The sequence below is a fragment of the Cariama cristata genome, unplaced genomic scaffold, assembly GCF_000690535.1.
Source record: "Cariama cristata isolate BGI_N322 unplaced genomic scaffold, ASM69053v1 scaffold18078, whole genome shotgun sequence".
Taxonomy (NCBI): Eukaryota; Metazoa; Chordata; class Aves; order Cariamiformes; family Cariamidae; genus Cariama; species Cariama cristata.
Window position 1 is genome coordinate 52,002 of NW_009629612.1, and position 23,346 is coordinate 75,347.

Genomic DNA, 23,346 nt, shown 5'->3' on the forward strand with positions numbered 1-23,346 from the left:
CTGTGTGTGTGTGTTTATGAAGATCTTCCTTCTCGGTGGATTTATTCCACAGGCCTGTCCTGGCCACTGAGAGCAGTTGTTTCCTCCCAGATGCCTTTTTCCTTATGACAGACAGCTGCTTTGCACTGTAGTATTGAAGGTGCTGAGCAGCCTTTTAGATATCTTGTGTCCAGGCTAACTTGAACATAAATGTAAAAAGAAGCACTGTGACTGCAAACTGGACATGACACTGCCTGAGGAGCCAGCAGAAGTTATGAAGAACAAATGGGGCATGTCTGTGGCTGCCAGATAGCCTAAGATAAGGGTTATAGTATGCTATACCAGTGAAAGGATCCTGTGTGTTGAAAGCTTTGTGCCTAGACATTGCAGTCAAGCTGAGAGCTGATGAGCCAGACAACATTCATTTGTTGGCTACCTGGAGATACACAGTGTTTCTTCTGGATGCTGTTGTATGAGATCTTAATTAGCAATCACCAGGAAGTCCACAGTTATTCCTAAATGGTGGACAGAATGGACCAATTTCTGATGTGAACTTTCAAGTAAAAAAAAAAAAGGTTTTACTGGGGCTGCAAACTCAGCAAAAAACCCCCATCTCTTTCTCCATATCCTTATCACTTGAGTTCCTCATTTGTGTGCCGATCACATCCAGACATTGATTATCTTGTGCAGCCTGTTCCTCTGGCTGGCTTGGGAGCGGAGAGCAGCAATTCTGTTGTGGAGACGTTCAGGAGTTTTGCGATTTGGCACAAAGGCATTTTACTCCCAAGAGGGAAATGACACAGGGTAGGAAGAAAATGACTGAGGTGATCAAAGTAGTTCAATTTGATAATGCTGAAATGCAATTTTGCTTAGTGACTTCACAAGAAGCCAAGGAAATGGAAGATCATTTGAGACCTTTCCTTCCCAAGATACCACAGTGGGCACCTGATGGTGGGTGGGCTGAGGGAAGCAGTGGCAGGCTGGAGGTAGTGTTGTGAAGAAGGGATGGAGGTTGTCAGGAAATTGAATAGGTTTCAGCCCCTGACTCAGGGGTTCTGTTAGACCAGCATCTGCATTGAACAGTTTTGGTGAGAGACTGCACTTTGATAAATTTACATTTTACTCATGGAAAAGGCAGGGTAGAGACTGAACTCCCTCAGGAGGGAATTCTGTTATCACACCTGGACAGTGGAGTACAAAGGGCTTTATTACCATTAAGTTCATTCTCCAGAAAGACAATGAGCAAGCATTTTTAAGGCTACTTGTCCTACAAAGGAGCACAACAACTGACTGATTGCAAAAAAACCCAAAGAAACAAACAAACAAAAACAAAACAAAACAAAAAACCAACAAAAAAACCCCACACACCAGGAGCAGGCTTTGGAAGGGTTAATAAACGACCTCATTACCTTGCCACAGCTGTAGCCAAGTAGCCAATTTGAATCTTGGTGTGAAAACCACAGGTGCACCAAGGGGAGGAGGTGCTGTGAATAGTAGCTGTGTTGGAGGTGCTGCTGAGGAGCAAGTTTGTCATTTGAGGAAGGTAGGCATGTGGTGAGGGGTGGGAGCAATACTCTGGTGCTTGAGCAGCGTGGGGTTTTTGTGCTAGAATTCAAAGCAGAAGGTTTTTCTGGGTGTCCTTACAAAAGGAGGGCAAGTTGTGTTTCTTTGGGCCAAGGGTGGAGCTGCTGGGGGGTGGGCTGTAGATGCCATCCTGAATTTCAAGTTTAGGCATTTAGTAGTGAGGTCTTGTTCTCTGGCTTGGGGTTTGAGGTGTTTTTTTTGATTTGTTTTTGTATTTGAGTTGGTTTTTTTTTTTTTTTCATTTAAGCCATATATTTCATGGCTTGCCTCTTTCTTTTTTTACCTATTCCCTTCTCTAGTCAGTACAAAGACAAACTTCAACTGTGTTGATAGCCAGAACACTGCAGGTCTAACACTGAAACTGCAACAGACTGTGAGATGTTGTGACAACCTTTTCATTTTGTCTTGTGTGACTTGTTATATACTTATCATCTCTGCGGGACTGATGGCTGGTTTTAAGAATGACTGACTGCAGAAAAATGAGCTCAAAACCTAGCCTTTGCTACAGGCTTTGTGCATTGATACTCATGTCTCTCACTGACCTTGGGGTGAGTGGACCAGGTATTAAATGTGTGACCTGTATGCTTCATCAGTCATATTTGCTGTCTGCTGCACTGTGGCTTGTGAGGCTGGAGTGAATTGCTTAGCCTGTTTTGCAGGATGGTTTGTTACCTCATTGGAAATATCATACTTAGATGCCTCTGAACAAGTATTTAGCATTTGGACAGTTGCAGCCTCCAGCTTCTCTTCTCCTTAGGAGATGCTGGGAGACCAATTGTGGCTGTGTTGCAGCTGGCTGGAATGTGTCATTTGGTTTGCTCTTTTCAGATGTGATAACTATGGCATGAAAGCGGCAAAAATAAATTTGCATATATATACTGTATCTAGGGGAGGCTGTGCTGGCTGTTTTGTGGTTTTCTTTCTCTCTTGTTTGCTCTATGTGGATCCTTTTTAAAACATGAGACTGGGAGGGGTGGTCTTGAGCACTGAGTCCAGCTCCTAGCACCTCTAGGTGAAGATATAAAAAAATATTCCTCCTTCTCCATGTGCCTTCACTGTATACAAAATGCTCCCAACTGCCTAAGCCAGTGAGAGATCCATAAAACTGTAGCTTCCATTGGAAGAGAGATCAAGGGCGTTGCTTAATTTCAAGTTTGCTGTTATAGGAAGAAATTTGTTAGGTGAAATGCTCAGATAATCCTACCAGTTGTCTCATGCTATGAAAAAAATCCAAAGCTGGTGCAGTTTATTCACTTAAAACCAAGACCCTGTTCCCTGTGTGCTTGACTTCTGTTTCATTTTTAAATGAAGAGCTTGTAGCTTCGCTATAGGTTTCCTGCTCTGGTATGGCTGGGGGGAAGGTGTGTATGCTTTTGAAGAGCAAAAAAGGGATTTAACAGTTTGATTGGGGATGGGAGTTGTTTGGTGTTCTTGGTGAAAAAAAGCAGATAGAGTGGATGTATCTTGCATTTGTCCTCTGAAATCCCTTGCTGTTAGATGCACTATAACAGTAATGCTTTGGGACAGAAGGAGGCTGGATGGACTTGTTTGGCTGCTGTAGTTAGTGCTTTCTCCTTGAAGCACTTGTTGGGTTCACAGGGATGCGTTCCCAATTGCAGGTTCCTTTGTCCTTAGAGTTGATTGCAAGTGAGGTTGATGGATATAAGCTATAAGCCACAGTCTAACATAAATGTCCAATTATATGCACCACTGGAGGCTTTTATGTTGGTTCTCCAGTTCTGCAGGATGCTCAAAGGAGTTTACTTCCCTTGCTCTAAGTCAGCTCTGCTTTGAAGAATTCAGTTTGGTGGATGACTTTGTCTCTTTTTTAAATTCCCTCTATCTTTGCAGCAGTTTTCAGGTCTCTATTTCTTGCCTTGTTCATTTTGAATTTTTGTGGATCACACATCAGCCTTTCTGCCTGCTCTGGGAAGTCTATGTCTTCTCTCAGCCCCAACTCATTATCCTTCCTTCTGAGGTTTGTAGACCCAAGTGGCTGTGTCAAATGTCTGGTTTGTTCTGTTTCCCGGTATTTTCTCCTCTTCCTCTGCCTTCCATGATGCCTCAAGCTGGAAGGGAGCATTCGCATCCAATTTCCCTAATCCTCTGCATGGTGATCTCATGACTCACACTGATTTGTGAGATTCAGGCAGTGTAAACTTAAATGGTAGCAGTGGTATCTGCTGTAGGATCTAACAGCCCCACTATGGAGCTATTTCAAAGCCTTCTCTAACTGCATGTGTGGTGTCCATAAAAGCCTGTGGCTCTTCTCCTGCAGGGAGCAGTGCAATAGTAACCAAATATAAGATGATGTAGAACTATAACCTGAACCCAGCCAGGCTTAGGGTGCCTAGTGACTGACTATGATTATATGTCTAAACCATAATATTCTTTTTTTTTTTTTTTTGGCCAGCAAAGCAGCTGGGGCAGTGTTACCATCATCAGTCCCAGGGGTCAATGATAGACTACTGTTTTCTTTATGGTAAAACATTGAATTGCCTGTGCCTCCCCCCCCGCCCCTTTCCAGATATTTGGTCACTTGTTTGAATTCAAAGTAGTCAGATCTGTCTCAAAATCTCTTCATGACAGGACCTTCTGCCCTTCCCAGAAACTGTGGTGGGGAGCTGACACTGCCTGTTTGACCTGCTGCATCCTCAAATAGTGGGGAGAGGCTGGCTCTTTGCAGAGTAAACCCCAGGTTGGCACATCCCAAAGACTGCTTTAACTTGCTGAGCTCTCATTTTCAGATGTTTCAGTACCTGTGTTGCTTGTGTTCTTGTCAGTGTTTACAAGCAGAATCGCTGTCCCCAAAGAAGCACATTATATTAGGTTGTGTGCAATGCTGTGTCAGCCTGACATCTGGACTAGCTTGTCAGAGCTGGCTTGGGTATTTCTAGAAAAAGCAATGTGCCCAGAGGGTGTTCTTGGGTTCCCATGGGAATTTTTTCTATGGAAAATAGACTATGAAATGAGAGGCATCTGGAGAGGATAGCAAGTCTCTGCAGCGTGTCTTGGAGGTGAACTGCATATCTCTCTCTCTCTCTCTCTCTCTCTCTTCTCTCTCTTCCTTTCTTCTCACTTGTCTATGCGGCATCTTTGTATGACTACTCCAACGCATCTTGCAATGTAGGACAGATATATTGAAAAACACGTCACTGTAATGTGCTCTGCCTGTTGCAGAGAGATCCCTTGTGGGCCTGGCCCTCTCCCTTGCACTCTGGATTGTCCCTACAAGGTTGTGTAGGGACAGAGTATTTATTGCCTGTAACACCAAAGGAGGCATCCAACAAAATAGTATGTTAGGAACTGTTGTGTATTTTGGTTCTAGTTCTTTCTCTTTTGCTTTATACACAAATGAATCCATGAATATACTTCTTGCCTAGGAACTCTGAAAAATTCTACAATCCAGCTATGAAATGTGTTTCTTTGTGCTTGGGCAGAGTAACAGTTTGTTTTTTTCCCTACTACTAGAACTGAACTCTCCTCAACCCCAAACACTTCGAGAAGAACTGTATAGTGTCAGGAGAGACTTAACCCCAGGTATATAGCTGTTGATCTGCTCTGACAGTGGTATGCATAACAAGTAACTTGTTCAAGTCAGGGGGTGTGATCTGTATGCGAAGCCTATAACATCTTGCATGAATGCACAAAACACCTGAAGTTGGAGTCTTGCACTCTTCATTCAACATTTTTTTTTCTAGAAAAAGAATTACCAAAAAGTAATTAAACACCATATTTCTGGATTATCTTTAATTAGCACAGAGGTAAGGCACTGTACCTCCAGAGTTTTCCTTTGCTGTTCACTGATTATGTCACAACCAATCTTTAATAGTTTTCAGATGGAGCAATTATCTCCTGTTCTAGTAATTCTCTGCTCCTAGTGTCTTGCCAATTAGATACAGCCTTTAGCCACATTCACTAACTTTGTCTGAAGTGACCCTTAACTTGCAAATATTGAGTTTTATTGTTTTATTAAAAATCATTTTCTAACAGAAATAATCTCCAAGAAAATCATCATCTAGTGATTCTCTTAATCTTTGGGAATCTGAAATCTGGTGCAGATTATATTTGAGTCTTCCCTTCACTTAAAGTGTTGATTCAAACTTCTGGATTTATATGCGCTTAAACACAAAGTGTCTGCAACTGTCTCTGAGCTTGGAGCCTTAGGCAAGTCTTCAGAAAAGATTATTTGTTTTCTTTTCTGACCCTTATACTGGACCTGTACAGTGTTTTCATAGAGATATGGTGAGAGACTGGTCCTCAACTACATGTACTGTGAGTCTTGTGTGTTGACCATTAATTTATTCAAATCTTAGGTAAACTTGGGAACATAGAGACAATATTTTCCTCTGGTCACACTAAAGAGGAGGGTGATGCTGCATTTGCTGGGAGTGCAATGAGGCTAAGCCAGTAGCTGAGCAGCTGTGCTGTGATATTTATTTTTTACTTACCATAGTTGTTTCTGCAATTGAACCAAAGCTGTTGATGAAAATGTTGCAGCTGACATTCACTGGTGGGCCTGCATGACAAATACAGATTGGAACAGCGGTTCACTGTGTGCTTACAAGACAAAGTATTTCCACTCTAGTGTTAAAACCTATTGTGGGAACAGGGTGACTGAGGGGTGAGTACAGGAATAAGGTCTGGTTCACTTGGCTTAGTCTAGTCTTGATTCTGATACCAGTTGGACATCAGACAATGTTCTTAGTTAACCTCCATTACCCTGTTTGGGAGAGTGTTTATATATCTCTTCTGTGAGCCATTTTGATGAAAAGGAATAGATCACAGCCAGGCCAGCCAGTTTTCTAGATATCTTGACATTGCTATATGGGTGGCAAGCTCACCTTGAACATGATAGCAATGTATCCTAGAAAAGAACTGAGAGACTATTGACAGACCCTCTTGTTTAGAACTCTATACTTTTAAAACACTCATTTAAAGCATCTAAATGTTTCTCAAGGACGATATGCTCCCTATGGAGCCAGTGCAACAGGGTGTGCCGTAGGCATCAGGCTGGGTAAAGGAGCAAGTACCCCGTGGGATAATGGTGGTGTCTGCTAAGGCTCATAGCTGGATAAGAGACTTCAGGGCTCTGCCAGCAGAAATTCTCTGGCTGTCCTCTTTTGGGAGAGGGTACTCCCAGACTTTGGGCCATGCCTCTCCTGGGCTTTATTTGCTTTCAGACCAAAGCTTTGTTTGGCCTGTTTGTATTAGAAAAGTTAATGGGCCACCAAAGGAGAAGAGAGAGGATTAAAGGATGAAAAGATTGTGGTTAGAGGTTATGGGGGTCAGTCTGTTTGGGTGGTACTGGTGCCCAAAGGTCTCGGTATGACTGGAAGCGGATCACAATGTTGCCCAGCAAATTTAAAGCGGAAATGTTGCACTTGCACCAAGGGAGATGCCAAGAGCTGTAGTTGAGCACAACACAAAAAGCTGAAGAACACTTTGGAACCAGAGACATATCTGGTGCCTGGTAAACCAGTGGCTTGCTTGTATATAATGAGAGGATTTCTGCAGAGAGTTAACAAGGGGAGGGGAAAAGCAAAAGGAACCTCTCCTCTGGGGGCTCCCAAAGGACCTGCTGCTGGTGCTGTCTGGTGTGTGGGGGAAAGGCAGCCCTGGCAGAGAGCAGAGGACACTGCCCCAGGAACCAAGGTCCCCCTTTAACACTGGGGGAATTAATCTCATATCATCCCTGTGACAGATGCTTCTGGGAAGATAAGATGTGTGGAAATGGGGAGTGAGGATTTTTAGATTATTCCCCCATCCTTTATGGAGACAAGGATGGTGTCTGCATTTCAAACACTGCCTGATGGCTCAGCCTCACTGGGGGAGTGACGCTTGCCCGTTAAGGTCACATCTGCAGTCTGGCAGTTGCTGCAAGATGAAATACTGGGGGGGAGGAATGGCTTAAATGAGAGGCTTTGCACTAATTAGAGGCACAACTTCCTCCTCTGTGGAAATTAATGGAATTTCCTGATTACTAAGTAACACTTGGAGCTTGGTTTGCTCCTCATCATTTCCCTTTCCTCCTCTCCTACTCTGGCTTCTTCTTTGTGCCTGTCCCCTGCAGGAGAAGGATTGCAGCCATGTAACAGTACTACTCTCTATGGCAGGGACTTTCTTGGTATGAGTCCCAGGCAACCGGAGCAGGCTTCTGTCTGACCAGCTCCCAGACAGCCGTTTGCCAGCTCAGCAGCAGCTCATGTATGGTTCAATCTGTGCAGCTCTTCCTCCAGACAGTTAAACATAGGCATGGGCTAAAATATCAGATACAAAATGGTGTCTTTTTTTTTTTGCCCCCTTCACCAACCTCTCTTGTCCAAAAGGCTTGTGAAGCTTATCCAGCAGCTGAAAGCACACAGTTGATCAGGCTTTAGCACTTGTTTTATCCCTCCTGTACTGCTCCTGTTGAGCTCAGGAGTATATAGTTTTCTTTTCTACATCCATCTTATAAACCACATAGGAGGTCCATGTGCATGTGACTTTCCATTCCCAAAGGGCACAGCATAAAAAAAATGCTGAGCTGACCTCCTGGATGACTGCATGTGCTCATGACTCTGCATGGAAGATTTTTGCCCTCCTCTTCCTCATCCTGTGCTGATGAGAAGCTGAGTGCGGGATGAGCTTGGCCTAGTGCATGTGAAGACAACTCTGTCCTTGGGGCAGCCCAGCTCTTGTTGAGGCACTGCGCCCTTCCCACTGCATCCAAGGGGAGCTGTGAGCACTCTGCAGGGTTTTGGGTCTTTTTTAGATTGTGTCAGGATCTAGAAACTTCCCTGCCTTCCACCGAAACGTGCCACCTCAGCAGTGGGATGCAGCTGTGAAGGAATACAGTTTTCCAGCAGCAAGGGTTAAGGGTACAGCCTGGGTGCGAGGCCCTTGTCCCACACCTGCCAGGTTCAGCTCTGTCCCTGCCTGAGTCACTGACTTCATCCTCCAACTTAAGAAGCATTTGGGCCTTGGTTTCTTTGTTCTCAAAATGTGAATCCACAGCTAAGTCCAGACTTTACAGCATTTACAGAAAAGCTGCAATCTTCTTTTTGTTAATCTTCCCCTCCCCAAAAATCAATCTAATACAGATCTTTGGTATTATTTTCATTTAGATCTAAGCCATTAAAATGCCCTTATGAGTTACTGCAGTTAATTTAAATGACATGCTTTGAGAGCTACAACCCCAAGCTCTGTAAAACATCCTCCTATGCCTCCCATATAAATTGGAGCCTGATTTATGTGTGGGAGGCTAAGCCAGCAAAACTGCCCTGTGGGGAAGGTGTAGTTCATTGAAATAAAACTGAAATTAAATTATCTCAAATAAAAATGCAATACAGCTGCCTTTGGCAGGAAGATAATGTATACATTTCATTAAATATTAAAGTTTAATTTCTTTTGTGTGTGTGCATAACTTAGTGGTAGGGAGGTTTTTTAACTCTTTGTGATTTGGACAAAACCAGCAGCGTTCTCTGTTGCCTAGTTGATTACTAGGACATAAGCTTCCCACCTATACTGGGCTTTTAGATCCAAATATAGAGCTTATTGTTTGAAGCTGGATGGCAGGTGCTGTCACCATGATGAATGGGTTCTGGGAGTCCTATGTTAGCATTACCAGTGACTCTTGGCGGGGAGGAGGAATTGGTAGCAGGAAACAAAAGAAGTGAATGAAATGAGTGTTGAAGAGGGCTGAACAGTGGCTGAGAGGGGACAGGTCCTGCTTTATCCCTGGGTGTGATTCAAGGGCAAATAGCTCTGGGAAAGTCAGCTTGTTTGAAAAGAAAACAAACACACACACAAAATAATCTGAAACCCCCACAAAACCCACTCTTGTTAGAAGGGGTGTTTTGAGGAGCAAAGAAAGAGGTTCTCTCCCAGAGCCTGCTTTGATGCTGCTTGGCTGCCAGGGAGTATAGGGTGAACCAGGGAAATTGGGTGTGAAATGCAGCTGTTGTGATGGAGCTGTGCTGGGCAAGAGCTTAAGAGCCCCTTTGCTAATGGGGGACAGTGATGGGTCAGAACTGCCCCAGCATCTTGCTGGATTCTTCTGGAGTTGATGGGAGAGACTGCTCATGGCTTCAGTGGGTGTAAGGGGGGAGCATTGCCCACTATTAGAAGGTGCTGTGGGCAGTGACTTAAGGAGAAACTAAAGTTGAAGTTTTTCTCCTAATCTGTAAGATGTTCAGCTCCCTGCCAGTCACTGCTTGGTTTGGCAGGATCCATGATCCCTATATTAAAGTTTTTCCTGCATGTCCTACAAGATAATTTCCATTCTGAGTGTAAGTCAGATGCCTTTCTAGATATCTACAAGGGACCCGTGAGCCAAATCTCTCATTATCATAAATATTTCATATGAATATAAAGACTGTTCCTATTCCATATACAGTGAGGGAGGCATTCATGAGGTTTGCATGCAGTTTTCAGACACAAAATAAAGCCACAAACCAGAAGTTTTGCATACCTTTAAAATTTGGCCTGATCCTGGCATCGTATCCAGAAGTTCGCCCCATCAACTTATCCAAGAAATCGGAAGGAGACATGGGCTTGGGGGCAGATCGTGCTGCTGCTTCAGCTTCTTTGGAGGCTGCCAGGCTGTGTGAGTAGAAAGAAAGAGGAGGTTTTAGTGTACATCCCATACTGGGTAGGGTTTGGGGTCCAGAAACAGCAGTCGACATCTCATTCTTGTTGTGAGGCAGGATGGGTACCTGTGTGAATTCCTAATGAAACTGGTCTCTGCTAATTTGTTTGCCCAGCCCAAACATCTCAGAATACAGAATCCCAGCTGCCACCAAAGTAGAAGAGAGATGATGAGTGGAGAAAATCCTTTTGTGAGTTTAGGTATAGCTTCTTGGCATGCCACTGAATTACACATGTGAACTCTGGCACTGAGCTCCACAGGTAAAATACACTCTGAGATTGGCCTTGGGCAGCAATTACTGCTTAATTACATGGCAAATAGCAAGGAGCATATTTGGTACTATGATAGTCTGATTTTCTGAAAGGCAGGTAGGATCAGAGCAATCCAGAATTTGAGGCTTAAATGAGTGTCATCTGCTTGTATAGCTCCTGCAGAACCTTTGGGACTGTAGGGGATAAATATATTTTTGCTTCCTGCTTGCTGGTGAGTCTGGCATTTGCTATTGGTACCTGCAATGCAGGGGTCTGCGTTCCATACAGCAACATGGTTTCTGGACTGGGAGGTGTCTGGAACGTGATCCTGAAATGATACTCATGTTGGGTTGAGGATGAAAGGAAGTGAAATCTTTTTGGGACTTGTATGACCTCTCAGACAGAAAGAGTGAAATTACCAATTTATCTGTCGAAGATGAAAATCTCAGACTGGCAATGTGCTTTCTGACTCTATGGGAGTCCACAAGATCTAGAGGGTGATGATTTGGGCTTAGGAAGTTTCTGCTGTTACCATCTGCATAGGAGCAAGTGACTAGGTGCTCATCCTCAACTTTGCAGGAAGTTTGATTTCCAAGACAGGAGTGGACAAAATTCAGTTCCTTCTCTATGCTTATATGTCTTCAACTCCAACACAGATCTGTTCCCAGGCTGAAAGTGTGGTATAAAATTGCCCAGATTAACAAAAAAACTATACCCCATAGGTGATATGTAACATGCCTAGGGCAAGAGCTGTCTTTGCCTGTGAGTTCAGATGCTTGATGCTGGTTAAAGCCTACAGGCTGTATTGCAATGCAAACGTGTAATAAGCCAAAGAAAGGTGCTCAGGAGGAAGTGAGGCTCATTGTTTCACCCTTTGCAAAACTCCTGAAATTTTTAAAGTACAAAGACTGTGTGGGAACTGTGATAAATCAGTGTGCAGAGCAGCTGAGAGACCTAAGCATGTTTGTCACAGGTGCAAGATAGTCAGCTACATGTGTCCTCGCAAAGGACACCATGGAGTCCTGTTACAGCATGGGGACATCGCCTTGGGAAGTTTTGATTTCTTCTTTCAGGAGACTCTGCAGTAGTCAAACCTGCTGTCTTTCAGGAGAATAATGCTAAGTACTGACCCAAGATCTATCAGGAAGAATTTAGGGATGGTTACTATGTGTGACATTAATGTGACCCTGCTCTCAAAGACCTGTTCATACAATACAAGCTTGAGCTGAGACTCCAAAGACACAAATATCAAGGCCTTGTCTAGGTAACAAGAGCATTTTTGAACCATCAAGTTCCTCAGGACTTAAAAATGGATCCAAAAGGGCTTGGGTGCCATAATTTCAAAATCAGGAGTCTGTAGGAACCTGTACCGTGTTGACTCTTTTCTCTAGTGTTAGCAGTGATGGCTTGCCAAGCCTTGGTTTTCAATCCTGCAAACTCACGCCTGCAGTCTGGCTTCTTTTGCAAGCTGCAACTGTATTAGGGTTCTCTGATTACTAGATCTTTTAACTGTCAAAAATGGTTTAATTTCTGCAATAAAGAGGGGAGACAAATTCCAGATCACTTCCAGTAAGACTCTAAAACTAAGATTTAATTCACCCTTTATATGTTCACAATTCACTCCCACACTGGACCTTATCTAAACTGGCAGATGCACACTCATACTTGGAGGTGATGTGACAAGGTGTGGATCTAGCTTTTACTATAGTCACATGCCCTTTCTTGTCCTGTCCCCATCTCTGCTCCGAAAAACTATGCAAAGCCAAATCAGTGTGTTTCAGGGGTAAACGGGGGTGTGGAATGGATGATGTTTTTTAATATTTTTTTTACGAGAACAACAGGGTGCAATTGATTTGCAAACTCAGAAGAAGAAAGCTGGGAGTGGGAGGACAATCAATACTGGACTATTGCATTCCAATAGAGTGTCTGCATGGCAATGAGTCGAGAGAAAAGATTTCAATTAAGCAGCAAATGACTTGGTAACCAAAGACTCCTGCTACTTCAGCAGCAAGATGCCAGATAGTGCAATACACTCATTTCTTCTTGTTAACTGTAGACTGGAGGGAAGTATATGGAAGTGGAAAAGTGGGGGGTGGGGGGGGAAGAGGCAATAGAAATCTAATAAGCTTTAAGTGCAAAAAGATAATTAGAAACTGCAATTCCTCTGGCATTCACTTTAAAAAAAAAAAAGGTGAAAATGTACAGAAGTCAGTGTTCAGCTTTCCTGTAAATTCAGTGTGAAAGCCTGTGCTGAATGTGTTCACTCCACTTCTGTAAGTGACTCTGCTGGCATTTCTTGGGTGCCGTTTTCTGATTATTTCTGCATCAAAGTTGCAAGTAAATGAATTTCATGGGCTCAGTTCCTACATGGAAGTATATATTTAGATAATTGAATCCCACAAGCATCTGGGAGAGGACCACCCTTGCACAGCCACATGCTTTCTGCAGCTTTGTGCCCATCCCTACGAGCAGTTTCTGTGACCGCCTTTGGGGATGTGCTGAAGCTGCCCACCATGGTTTCATGCCTCCTGGTGTGTGTGTTTTAGAAGCCTTGTTTGGCTGCTGTGTGCTGTTACCCAGGTGACCTAGGAATGAAGAGTTCCAAGTTTCTTCTGGTTTCTGTTTGGTTACTAAATGTCTTCCTAAAACTAGCTGGGAACAACTTCCCCTGTAGATTTAGTAAGAAAAGGCAAGAAAGCAGTGGATGAGGGAATAGCAAAGCCTTTCCAGCAGCAGGCAGATGTGTCTACTACCTAGCTCAGAACTAATAGTAGAAATCACCCCTGGGAGCTACAGAGGGGCTGGCCCACCCCACCGTGCTTTGGAGGGATGTGTTACATCTAACACAACCTTGAAATGTTCATTCTTCTTGTGACGACTTTTTGCTGTGGCAGTTTAGCTCAGCACCCCAAAAAGCTATCAACTTCTGCTCTCTTCAAGGTCTGTCTTGACCAGTGCTGCGTGTGCATCCTTGAGAGCTTTCTGTGATTTTCTCCATCCCTTAGTTCTTACCAAAGCACCCTTGAAAATCCAACAGAACCATTCATCTCCTGGTCTGGCAGGGATGAGGAGAGGGAAATTGCCAAGTGATTTGACAATTATTGATGATAGAAAATAATTGGAAATTTAGGGTAGGTTGTTGTGTTGTTCGAAGAGAAAATTTATTCTCTGAATAAAAACCAAAAGGAGGCAAAACATGTAACAAAACCACCGAGGATGTAGTTTGCATTGGTGCAAGACTGTTGTCTGAGCTGAGAGTATCTTGGTGCATTTCAATAGCAGCCAGACTGCGGCTTATCTTATTCACGCTGGTGTAATCCCTAGTGGATCTGGCTGAGAAAGTGCCATCAGGCAATCATCACAGCAACAACAATGGCAAAGATCTCTTCAAAGGGTCGATGAACTAGCATAATCTTTTGTGACATTAATGCTTGCATGTAAGCAGACAGCACCGAGCCCTTAGGAGCTCCAGCCCGCTATCAGGCACCTGAAGGTGAAAGCTGGTGGAGATGAACAGCCCAGCTCAGGATTGTATTCCTTAAAATGGAGGAGTTGGGCTTTGCAGGACACCTGTTATTCATTTCTCCCAGCCTACGCAGGCACTGTTTGCTCTGCATTATTTTGTTTCAGCTAAACAGATGATATATTCTTATAAAGTTATTTGTTTAGAAAGTGGCTCTTCTGCAGTCTGAACGTGTCAGTTTGCTCGGTTCCCAGCTCCCCAGCTGGCTGTTTCCTCCTCCTCTCTCAATTTATATGGCCCTTGTGCAATATCTTCATGCTTTTTTTTTTGGCTGTGCCTGTGGTTGTCCATCCAATTAAGTCCAATATCACAAACTGCCCAGTTCTGGTTGAATGCTGATACTGAGAAATGCGAATTTTTTTTCTTTGTGAAGAGGAGAGATGAAGGAATTTAATTAGCATGGGGCCTCTATTCCCCTGTCAAATAATTTAATTGTTAATCATTAATTCTGAGGGTAAAAAAGTAATGTCTGGCAGCATAAACAGAAACTGTTGCAAAACAAGTGTTCACAGAGGAAATGTATCTCTGCAAAGCATGGAAGGCTCAGGCCCCTGTGAAGGTAAACTGGTGCAACATCAGTGGCTCAAGAGACGAGCAGTGGGTTTATTTCTCTGGTTGGGCTCTCTGCAGGTTGGGGAAATAGAAGATACTGAGCCAGGGTAAGTGATCAGCTGCTGCTCAGCACAGGTTTCTGAAGTGGTTTGTTTATTTTTGAAACGCAATTCAAGGCAGAAAGCTTGGCAGGGATATGTTGAGAGTAGTGTTCAGGTGAGCTGGCTCACGCATTTGTCCTTCAAATGTGATGTTTTCTGTAAGTAGGTATCCCAGGAGAGTTGGAATATCCATCAGGTCTTTGAGGCAGGCTGAGGTGACCAGTATAAAGATTTCCTCCATTACCTTCTAAGTCAGGCTAGAGCAGTATCGGGTCTTGGGCACACGGGAGAATTCATCAGCTTAGTTTTATTGACCAGCAGGCTCTGAGAGGCATAGTTGCAAAGAGAACACCAGATGGCTGGGCATAGAAAGGCATCTTGTTGTCCATGATTAAGTAGTGTTACCGATGGTAACTCTCCCCCTGCTTTTCCTGAACCATCTTGCTGGTCCCTGAGCTGGTACCTCTTGGGCACAGAGGCCCCTGAGCGGAGACTGGAGCTCAGCAGAGCCCAGCCTGTGTTCAACCTCTGCTGATGCTGGGGCTGCCTCTCTCCATCCTGTCTGCAGTGGCCAGAGAGAGGGAGGAAAGACAGAGGAGAGATTTTTTTTTTCCTGGTGAAAACAAAAAGGGGCAGCCCTAAACTGTGTACACAGCCTGTTATTTCTGACTGCACATCAACATGTTATCTGGAGGGAAATGCTGCCAGATGCTGGCCTGGGAAGGCTTGGCAGAGACTGCAAGTAGACTTTTTTTAATGATTAGATTTACTATTAAAATGAATAGCACAATCAATATTGATATGCAATTCAATTAAGAAGGATGAAAGTCATTGTCTGCATGTTTTTCTCTGTCACGTTGTCTGAATTCCTGGCTTACAGCGGTAGAGGTGGACAGGATAAAAGAAGAGTGGGAGTGTATGGGGAGAAGACAGCCCTGATGTTATATTTTTGGCACGGTCCAGAGTAGAAGCAGCTCTGAATGTTACAGATGTGTTGGTTACACAGTACTGATTGCAATCCACGTGGTCATGCTTAACTGCTTGTAATTACAGTCCCTGCAGTACGGATGTGGGGTGTGCTACAGGGGTGAATTGCAAAGCTAATTCTCAGAGGTGGGGAGGAAATTTGGACTTGGTTGTTTTCTTAATTCAACTGAGAACTTATGCAACAGGGGCATGGAGCAGACCTGGATGTTGGGACGGGAAAATAGTAGTGTACAGTTAGACTGATGAAATATGGGATTTGAGAGCCTGTGAGAAGGAGATTTCACTCTGAGAAAGAAATGGGCAATTAACTATTATTTATCTCTGTTCATGGTAGGAGGAGGGGGATGGGAAAGAAACAGACTTGTTAAATGTGGCCATCTCTGTCCTGGATGATTGTGCTCTGTTGCTGTGAGCTGTTTAAACCAATTCTAGCTCTTGCACCAGAAGTAACTGCATTGCAGTAGTCGCAGGATGTAATCAGTTAAAGTTTTAACCCAAAAGGTCCCAAAACACTCTCAAGGGTCCTGCACAACACGTGTTACCACTGATCTGTGGCTGTACAGGAGGAGAGGAGCTGGGAGATGCTTTTCCATAGGCCTCAGGGAATTAACCCTCTGTGGTCATTCCCACCCAGGAAAAGCTGCAACAACTTTACTGGAGTGAGAAAAATCTCTTCTTCATACTGCGGTGTTCCAATGTCTCTGTGTTCCACTGCCACGTTCCTGCAGCCCATGGCTCCTATGCCATATGGCAAAACACCCTGTCCAGAACTATAAAACATCCCAATTACACTGATTAACTCCATGGAAAGACACCAGCACTTGGAATAATTGCTCTGTCCAGGCAACGTCAGCAATAAGAAAAGAATATAAGACTAGACAATCAACTGGGGTAGGGGGAGAAATCTGCATGTTGTGTGGTGTTGAGATGGGAAGAGCATGGGGAGACCAACAAATTGCACGGGAATAGTGATCAATTACATGTAAGATCTCTGCTCTTACAAGGACTGTTGTTCAAACTCTGATATGTTGTGTAGTCACTCTTGCTTATCGCATATCAAAAAAAAGTGTGTGTTAAATTCAGTTTGGAGCCACAGGCATTCTCTCTGGTGACATTCTCTACTAATCCCTCTTCCAGAAGCATCTACAGCTCTTGGAGCAGAAGTAGTGACTTTCTGGAGATGTATGATATTAAGCCACTAAGACAGGTTTGAAAATACAACTCAAACAATGGAGAAGCACAAGTCAAATCTCAGGTTTTAATCACTTGTGAAATAAATCCAGCAAACACCAGCATTGACTCTTACATGTGCATGTACTGAAGGCTTTAAAAAAAGTTAATTACATTCTTCATTAAAAAGCAAAGGAAAAAAACAATCCCTGCAAAGACAAAAGAATGTGTCTATCTTCACACACACTGAATATTCCCTTTAAAGTCAGGGGGGCTAGTTATATATTTAAAGCTATGCATAAACAGCCTTCCTGGATGCAGTAAATAAAGGGGGAAAATGTCTTTACAAGACGAGGCTTCATATTCTAGGTAACAAATATTCTCTTCACTGATATGCTCTTGATTTAGTGTTTGGATCGAGAGCTGCGCTGGGAACCTCAATTGACGTCAGAAGGTTTTAGATCACAGACCAGAGAAGTGTCAGAGAATTACGAGAAATCACGAATGCTCTTCTATCTATAGCTCTGCAGTCGCACTATCAGTCGCGTTTTCATCAGTTTGAATAGCTTGATACGGCAGCTTTTTAAAAATTAGTTTTAGTTTAAGGATTTATGCTGCTTGTTAAGATTGGATAAGAATATTTTAACTACTTTTTTTTTATAAATCAGAGGTGATATGAATAGAATTCTTTTAAGAGATATAACATGCAGTGCAGAGTGGTGGTGGGTTTTATCTTCTGAAACTTTTTGCAACAGATCCTTTGGAAAGGGCTCCTGAGCTAATGCTCATAACCTAACGACAAAATTGTGGGTCCATAGTAAAACTGGGCTCTCTGAGGTGTGTATTTTGTACTGTGTAAAATGAGTTGCATGGTAAGAGAGCTCATTTTGATATTTTCTGATGGAATTAGTTGTTGTCATTCCAACACAAATACTCTGCTGGAGATGAATGTTCCCTCTGTGCTGTCTCTGATTCCTGGTGTAATTTATCAGTTTATTCATAAACTATAATGAAATGTAACTTCTGGAATGAATGGCTAAGCTCTGGGTCTGCTACCCAGGAGGGCTCTTCTCCTCCCCACCCCGGCTGCCCTCTGACTTTGGTTTCTTCAGCTCCTTGACCAAAAAAAAAACAACACCCCATCTTTTCAACCTTCCAGTGCTGCAGGGCCTGCCTGGGTGCAGGAGAGCAGGCTGTGTTTGATGAGGCTTGTACTTTGTCAGCCACGCTGCTGGGAGGTGATTTCTAAGCCCATAGCTCTGTGTCAGGGTGTGATGGATGGGGCTGGAAGCTGGAGGATGCTTGCGAATCTCGGGCACATGGAGTGGCAGGAGAGGTGGGATGGATGCAGTTTGGTTTGTAGATTGGATCTTGGGAGCTCTGGTGCAGGGAAAAAAAATAAATCTGTGTGTGTGGATATGTCAGGAACTGTTGACCTGCTCAGCAGTGCTTCCAGAGGGTGAAAGCACTGGGAGTGAATCAAGACACAAGATTGGAAAGATACCCCATGAAAAATCACTTTTTTTGTCCACAGCCTGACTTTGTAGTTCTTATAAGAAAAGGCTGCCTCAGCCAGGAATTCAGAACATCTTGCTTCCCTACTCCGAACTGCAGTAATGTGTATGGTGCACGGATCCTGCTGTAATGGTGGGGAACTCGACCTACCCACCCACAGGGGATTTTGGCACCAACAAGGACATTTGGAGCAAGGATTTTTTTTTTTTAAAGGGTGCTGATAATAGCTGACCCTCATACCCTTTCAGGTTTTATACCTCCTTTATAAGACAGGGGAGGAGGGGCCTATGACTGGGGCTTTGTACAAAGCACCTTTTTACCTATGTCACCTGAAATAAAAGAAGAAAAAAAAAATTCAAAGGAAATCAGGTAAAGGTGAGAAGTCATGAATTTTCCTGGATTTTCTGTGTGATTCCTGGCTCAGCTGCATTTTGTTGCTGAACCAGGTGTGTGCAATAGTGGTCCGATCAACCATTGATCCCACTTCTGTTGCTATTTATTGATTTGTGTGTTTGCTCCAGCCCTGCTGGGGCTGGGGGACAGGATCCACATTCTGGGCGAGTGGTTGTAGGGGCAGGCATCGCTCGCAGGGCAGGCGCGTTGGGGGAGCTGCTGTCGGCAGCTTTCGTCTGAAGGCAGCGTGTGTGATGATTGATTGCACTGCAAGCCCTGCTGTTCCATGCATGCGACACTCCTTGTCTTGGCAACCTCTTGGTAGTCTTTTCCCCTCTTCACCCACCCTGCAATGAGGCATTGATTAAAAACAAGAGAGTTCTCTGGCTGTCTGCTAGGGCATTTGGTTGGTGTGTGTTGTGTCGTTTGTTTTTTTCTTTTTCTAGCAGGCTGTAAGCCACAGTGGAAGGATGAAGGGAGAAATCAAAAGGAAAACCGGCGCAAAAGTGTGTTCCTTTGTTTCCCCCTCCCTCTCAAAATTGAGATTTCATGGGGTTTGGTAAATTAAGTTTCTCCTGCTTTTCTCAGCCGGCACTTAGATCCAGTGGAGATGTGTTTACAGGATGCTGACTGTGTCTATGTAGCAACCAGATGTGGTGCAGTCCCCAAATCAGCAGCTTACCATGGTGCATTATATGGATGAAATAATTGTCTGCATAATGGGGAGTGCTCAGTGCGTGTAAATGATGGGTGCATCTGTCTCTATCTATTTCTGTTTTCTGCAAGCCCTCTCTGTGCTTTGGCCTTACCAAGGGAGCAAAAGCCATATTTTTCTCTTTTATTTTTTTTTCTAATTTATGTCCATCAGTCTCTTGAAGTATCAGGAGAGACTTAGGAGCAGCGTGGAGGTGTGTATCTGATCTATAGAACCAGTGGGATCAAAGCATGCAGACCTCCAGGACCAGATCAGTTAGAGCATATCAGCAGTTTCCTAAGAGGTTAAGGAGACGACATGATTTTGCACCAGCCAACCAACTTGGCTAAGAAATACCAATGCAAATCACTTCCCCTGGAGGGAAATGGTTTCTGTTGTCTGGCTTTGTAAACACAAATGTAAATTGTTTGGATACTTTGGGGGAAGGAGGGGAGAAACAAAGAAGAGGTGATTTTTTTTTTTATTATTTTTATTTCCCTCTTTAAGGGGAACTGACCTGCTGAATTGGCAATATTTGATTATGCTGAGTGCAATGCAAAAGTTGCTCTTTTCTGGGCTGTGCAAGTAGGTCTAGAAATCAGCAGCCAGACAACCTGGTGTTGAGTTGTCTGGTTGTGGCTGCTACTGATCCTTCCAGTCACTGGAGCAGCAGGAGAAATTCCTACTTCTCTCACTCCTTCTTTCTTGCTTAATTTATCACAAGTTTGTTTTGTAATTTTTTTCTTTAATTTTTTTTTTTCCCAAACTGAATTTATCAAAACAGCTTGGATTGACTTGTTTTGTCAATCAAAAAATTGAATTGAATCATGGTAGGAAGGGCATGCTGGAATGACGTTTTTAACATGTGAAAGAATATGATGAGCAATTTTTCTTGAAAAGTGAGAGGTGCAGAGTGTAACCATACTTCATAAGAGTAGAAATTAGTGTGCTTTTGCTGATAGATAAAGGTCAGTAGACAGTATGCAAGGTAACAATAGCAAAAGGGTAATTTACTGGAAATAGTGAAACCCTGATTTAATGTGCCACAACGGTGAGTGCTGATACGGGCAAATAAAACAGATAGAATTCAAAATGCATTATCAGCCGATACGGGCAAATAAAACAGATAGGCTGATAATGCATTTTGAATTCTATCTGTTGTCTTAATACTAGTCACCTTGGGATTTTTGAAAAAGCTCCAGGTTATAGAAGGTAAGCAAGTGAAACTCAGTGAACAGATTTAGATGATTTAACATATCTAAATGTTGTGGGTTTGATTTGCATGTGGTGATTTTAAAGCATGATTCATTTTTAAAAAACCTTGTCTTTCATCAGTACCTAAATAGCAATTACATTCATTAGGTGGTCTGACATCTTGTTCTCAATACTGAAATTTGGAGAGCCCTTTTAACCTGCATGCTAGGATGAAAAGAGAACATACTTCTCCACTGGTTTTCTATCACAGATGAATGATCACCAGTCGGTGCTGGGATAATAAAGTAATTTAATCTTGGATATTGATTAACATCTTAATTCAGACGTTGGGATCCTTTTCTATCCAGACCAGCTCATGAGGATTTGGTGAGATGAATTTCATAAGCCAAGAAGGAAAATGTTTGCCCAAGGCCAGGGGAGTGGCAAGTGTGCTGTTGCTTATGAGTGCTTTCCTTTTTGACTTCAATCACTTGGTCAGTAGCAGAATGAACTTAGCCTTTAGTCTGTGCTATTAAAGCGGAGTCAGAGAACCCTTTGCTGCTGACTTGCTTCATATGTAAGGGTCTCAACACCTCTTTCATGGGAGAAGAGGAGTAAGGGGGAAGCAAATTCCCATGCCTAAATTCTTATTCTTGAAGTCTCCGTAGGCAATGCATATGATCTAATGCCCTTACACGTAAGGGCAGGATCCTGCCTTTCCCGCTGTATATTGATCTCTTTCCAGCAGCAGCTCCCTTCAGGTATTTGACCAGTAAATACGTGCTCTGCCAGTGGGACTTACTGCAGTATGGAGTAATGTTCAGTGGGAGCCAAGGTGGACAGCCAGTCTTTATTACCTAAAAGCTGCACAGTACCAGTGCCTCAGAGACGAAGGATATTTTATTAGTGTGTGTGAGAAACAGCGACGTTTCTTGTAATGCTTCTGTTAAGCAAGGCGATTATCTATGGTTTTCCTGCTCCTTGCACTCAACACAAGGGTGGGGGTAATAGTTTTTGCCCAGACATTTATGAAGCCTTTCTTTTGTTCTGATCTATTTAAAGAGCAAGTCTGGAGTTGTTTAAAGCAGCTGTTCAGAGAGGAAGGTTAAGATTAGACTGCATTGGAAAACGTTTTGTGTACTTTACGTTGATTTGTCTTAATTGCCTAAAGCGCAAGAGAATTGTGATGGATGGATAGATGAGTGTATCAAAGTCCCTGTGGGAGGCAAGGTCCCAAACATTTTGGGCTTCTACTGGATCGACACCAAATTAATCTTTCTTTGTGGAACAATTTATAAGTGTTTCTAGGTAGAATTGTCTACCTCATCACATTTTCAAACTTTGAATGCGTAACTCTTCTAGCAGGGTCTCTGATGGGGCTATTACTGGTTGCAGACCAAAGAAGCTAAAGAGTATCCTTAGAGCCATCTAGTCCAAGTCTTTGCTAAATTATTTTTATTTTGTGGAGGAGCCAACAGCCTCAGCAGAGGCACAACAGGTCATAAGGCACAACTTTGCGTAGATTTTTAGTTAGCATGAGGAAAATACTCTTCAACTACAGAGAATATCTGCTACATTGCTTAGCTTGTGACTCTAGAAGTCTCTGGTTAGCGCTTCATTCACTGGTACCTCTGTAATGCTATCCAGTGCTGCAGAGCTATAGCAGCAAGGTTTGCTGATATCTTGCACATTACTCTCCTTTTCCTTCCGCTGCCTTTTGTTGTCTTTTCAAGGGGCTGAAATCAGCAGCTCTCCAGTCATCTACTTTACTTGTCAAGTTTGTTTTAGGAAAATGTATCTTTCTTTCCACAAAGTTAAGAGGCGGCATATTCACAATGGCATCTTCTTACTGTTTTAAAAACTGGAATCAAACAGCTCTGTTACTGACAGGAGAGAATATAAAAATGCCAGTTACAGCAATCCAGCAGGATCTGAAGCTGGAAGCACCTTTTAGCTGGTGAATCACTTGGAGCAGTAGCCTTGACTCACTCCTGCTAGCTGATGGATTGCTGTTCAGAAGGGGCCAACTCTGATCTCGATTCAGTGAAGGTCGTGCTGCTGATTTCTGATATATAGAAGTACAATTAGGACAAGAATCGGGCCCAAACAATTTCAAAACCTCACAGGACAGTGTCCAGCTGGGTAAGGTGCCAGTTCTAGGCTATCTTTTATCTCTTGACTTATACAAGGTGCATTCCTACCCTCAGGCTTATGCAGTGGTGCTTCTGGACTACTACAGCTATTAAAATGTGATGGTACAACAGAAAGTCCAGACAAGATCATCATAGGGTAGGGGTACCTTTTTGTTCTGCCTGATGGAATTCACAACTGAACCCAGGATACCACCATGCAGGATATATAGTTAGACTTTGGGAGAATGGTTGTATATGTCTCCACGGATATAAGCAGACCATCTGGAAGTCCCTGTGTAAATACCGTCCAATCTATTTTTATTTTCAAGCAATAGCATTTTGCCTTACATAAATATTTATGTAAGGAAAGGTTGGTCAAGCAGCCTGTCTGTCAGAAGGCTCTTCATCTCCCACCTCAACCTCATTTCTATCACTGCCTCTATTCAGGATCTCAGTAAATGTCTTAGTCACAGCTAAGTGACTGCAGTCTGAGAAGGCAGGTAGCAAAATGGGAAATGCTCTTCCATAAAGAAAGGCTTGTCAGAATAAGCCACTTACCACAAATTCCTTTTAAAACACCCCAACTGTAACAGAAACAAATATCGTATTTGCAATACCATAATGTTTGCATTCACACACCAG

General features: G+C 43.2%; 1 protein-coding gene across 1 annotated transcript in view; it reads right to left on the bottom strand.

Moving 5' to 3' along the window:
- The window catches only part of GLRA1 (glycine receptor, alpha 1), a 39,976-nt gene that overhangs the window by 14,127 nt on the left and 2,503 nt on the right, over window positions 1-23,346 (bottom strand). Inside the window, exons 2-3 of the mRNA XM_009705236.1 lie at window positions 10,016-10,146; window positions 6,015-6,082 (exon numbers count right to left, since the gene is read on the bottom strand). Of these exons, the coding sequence (XP_009703538.1) occupies window positions 6,015-6,082; window positions 10,016-10,146 (199 nt within the window). The remainder of the gene's footprint in view (window positions 1-6,014; window positions 6,083-10,015; window positions 10,147-23,346) is intronic.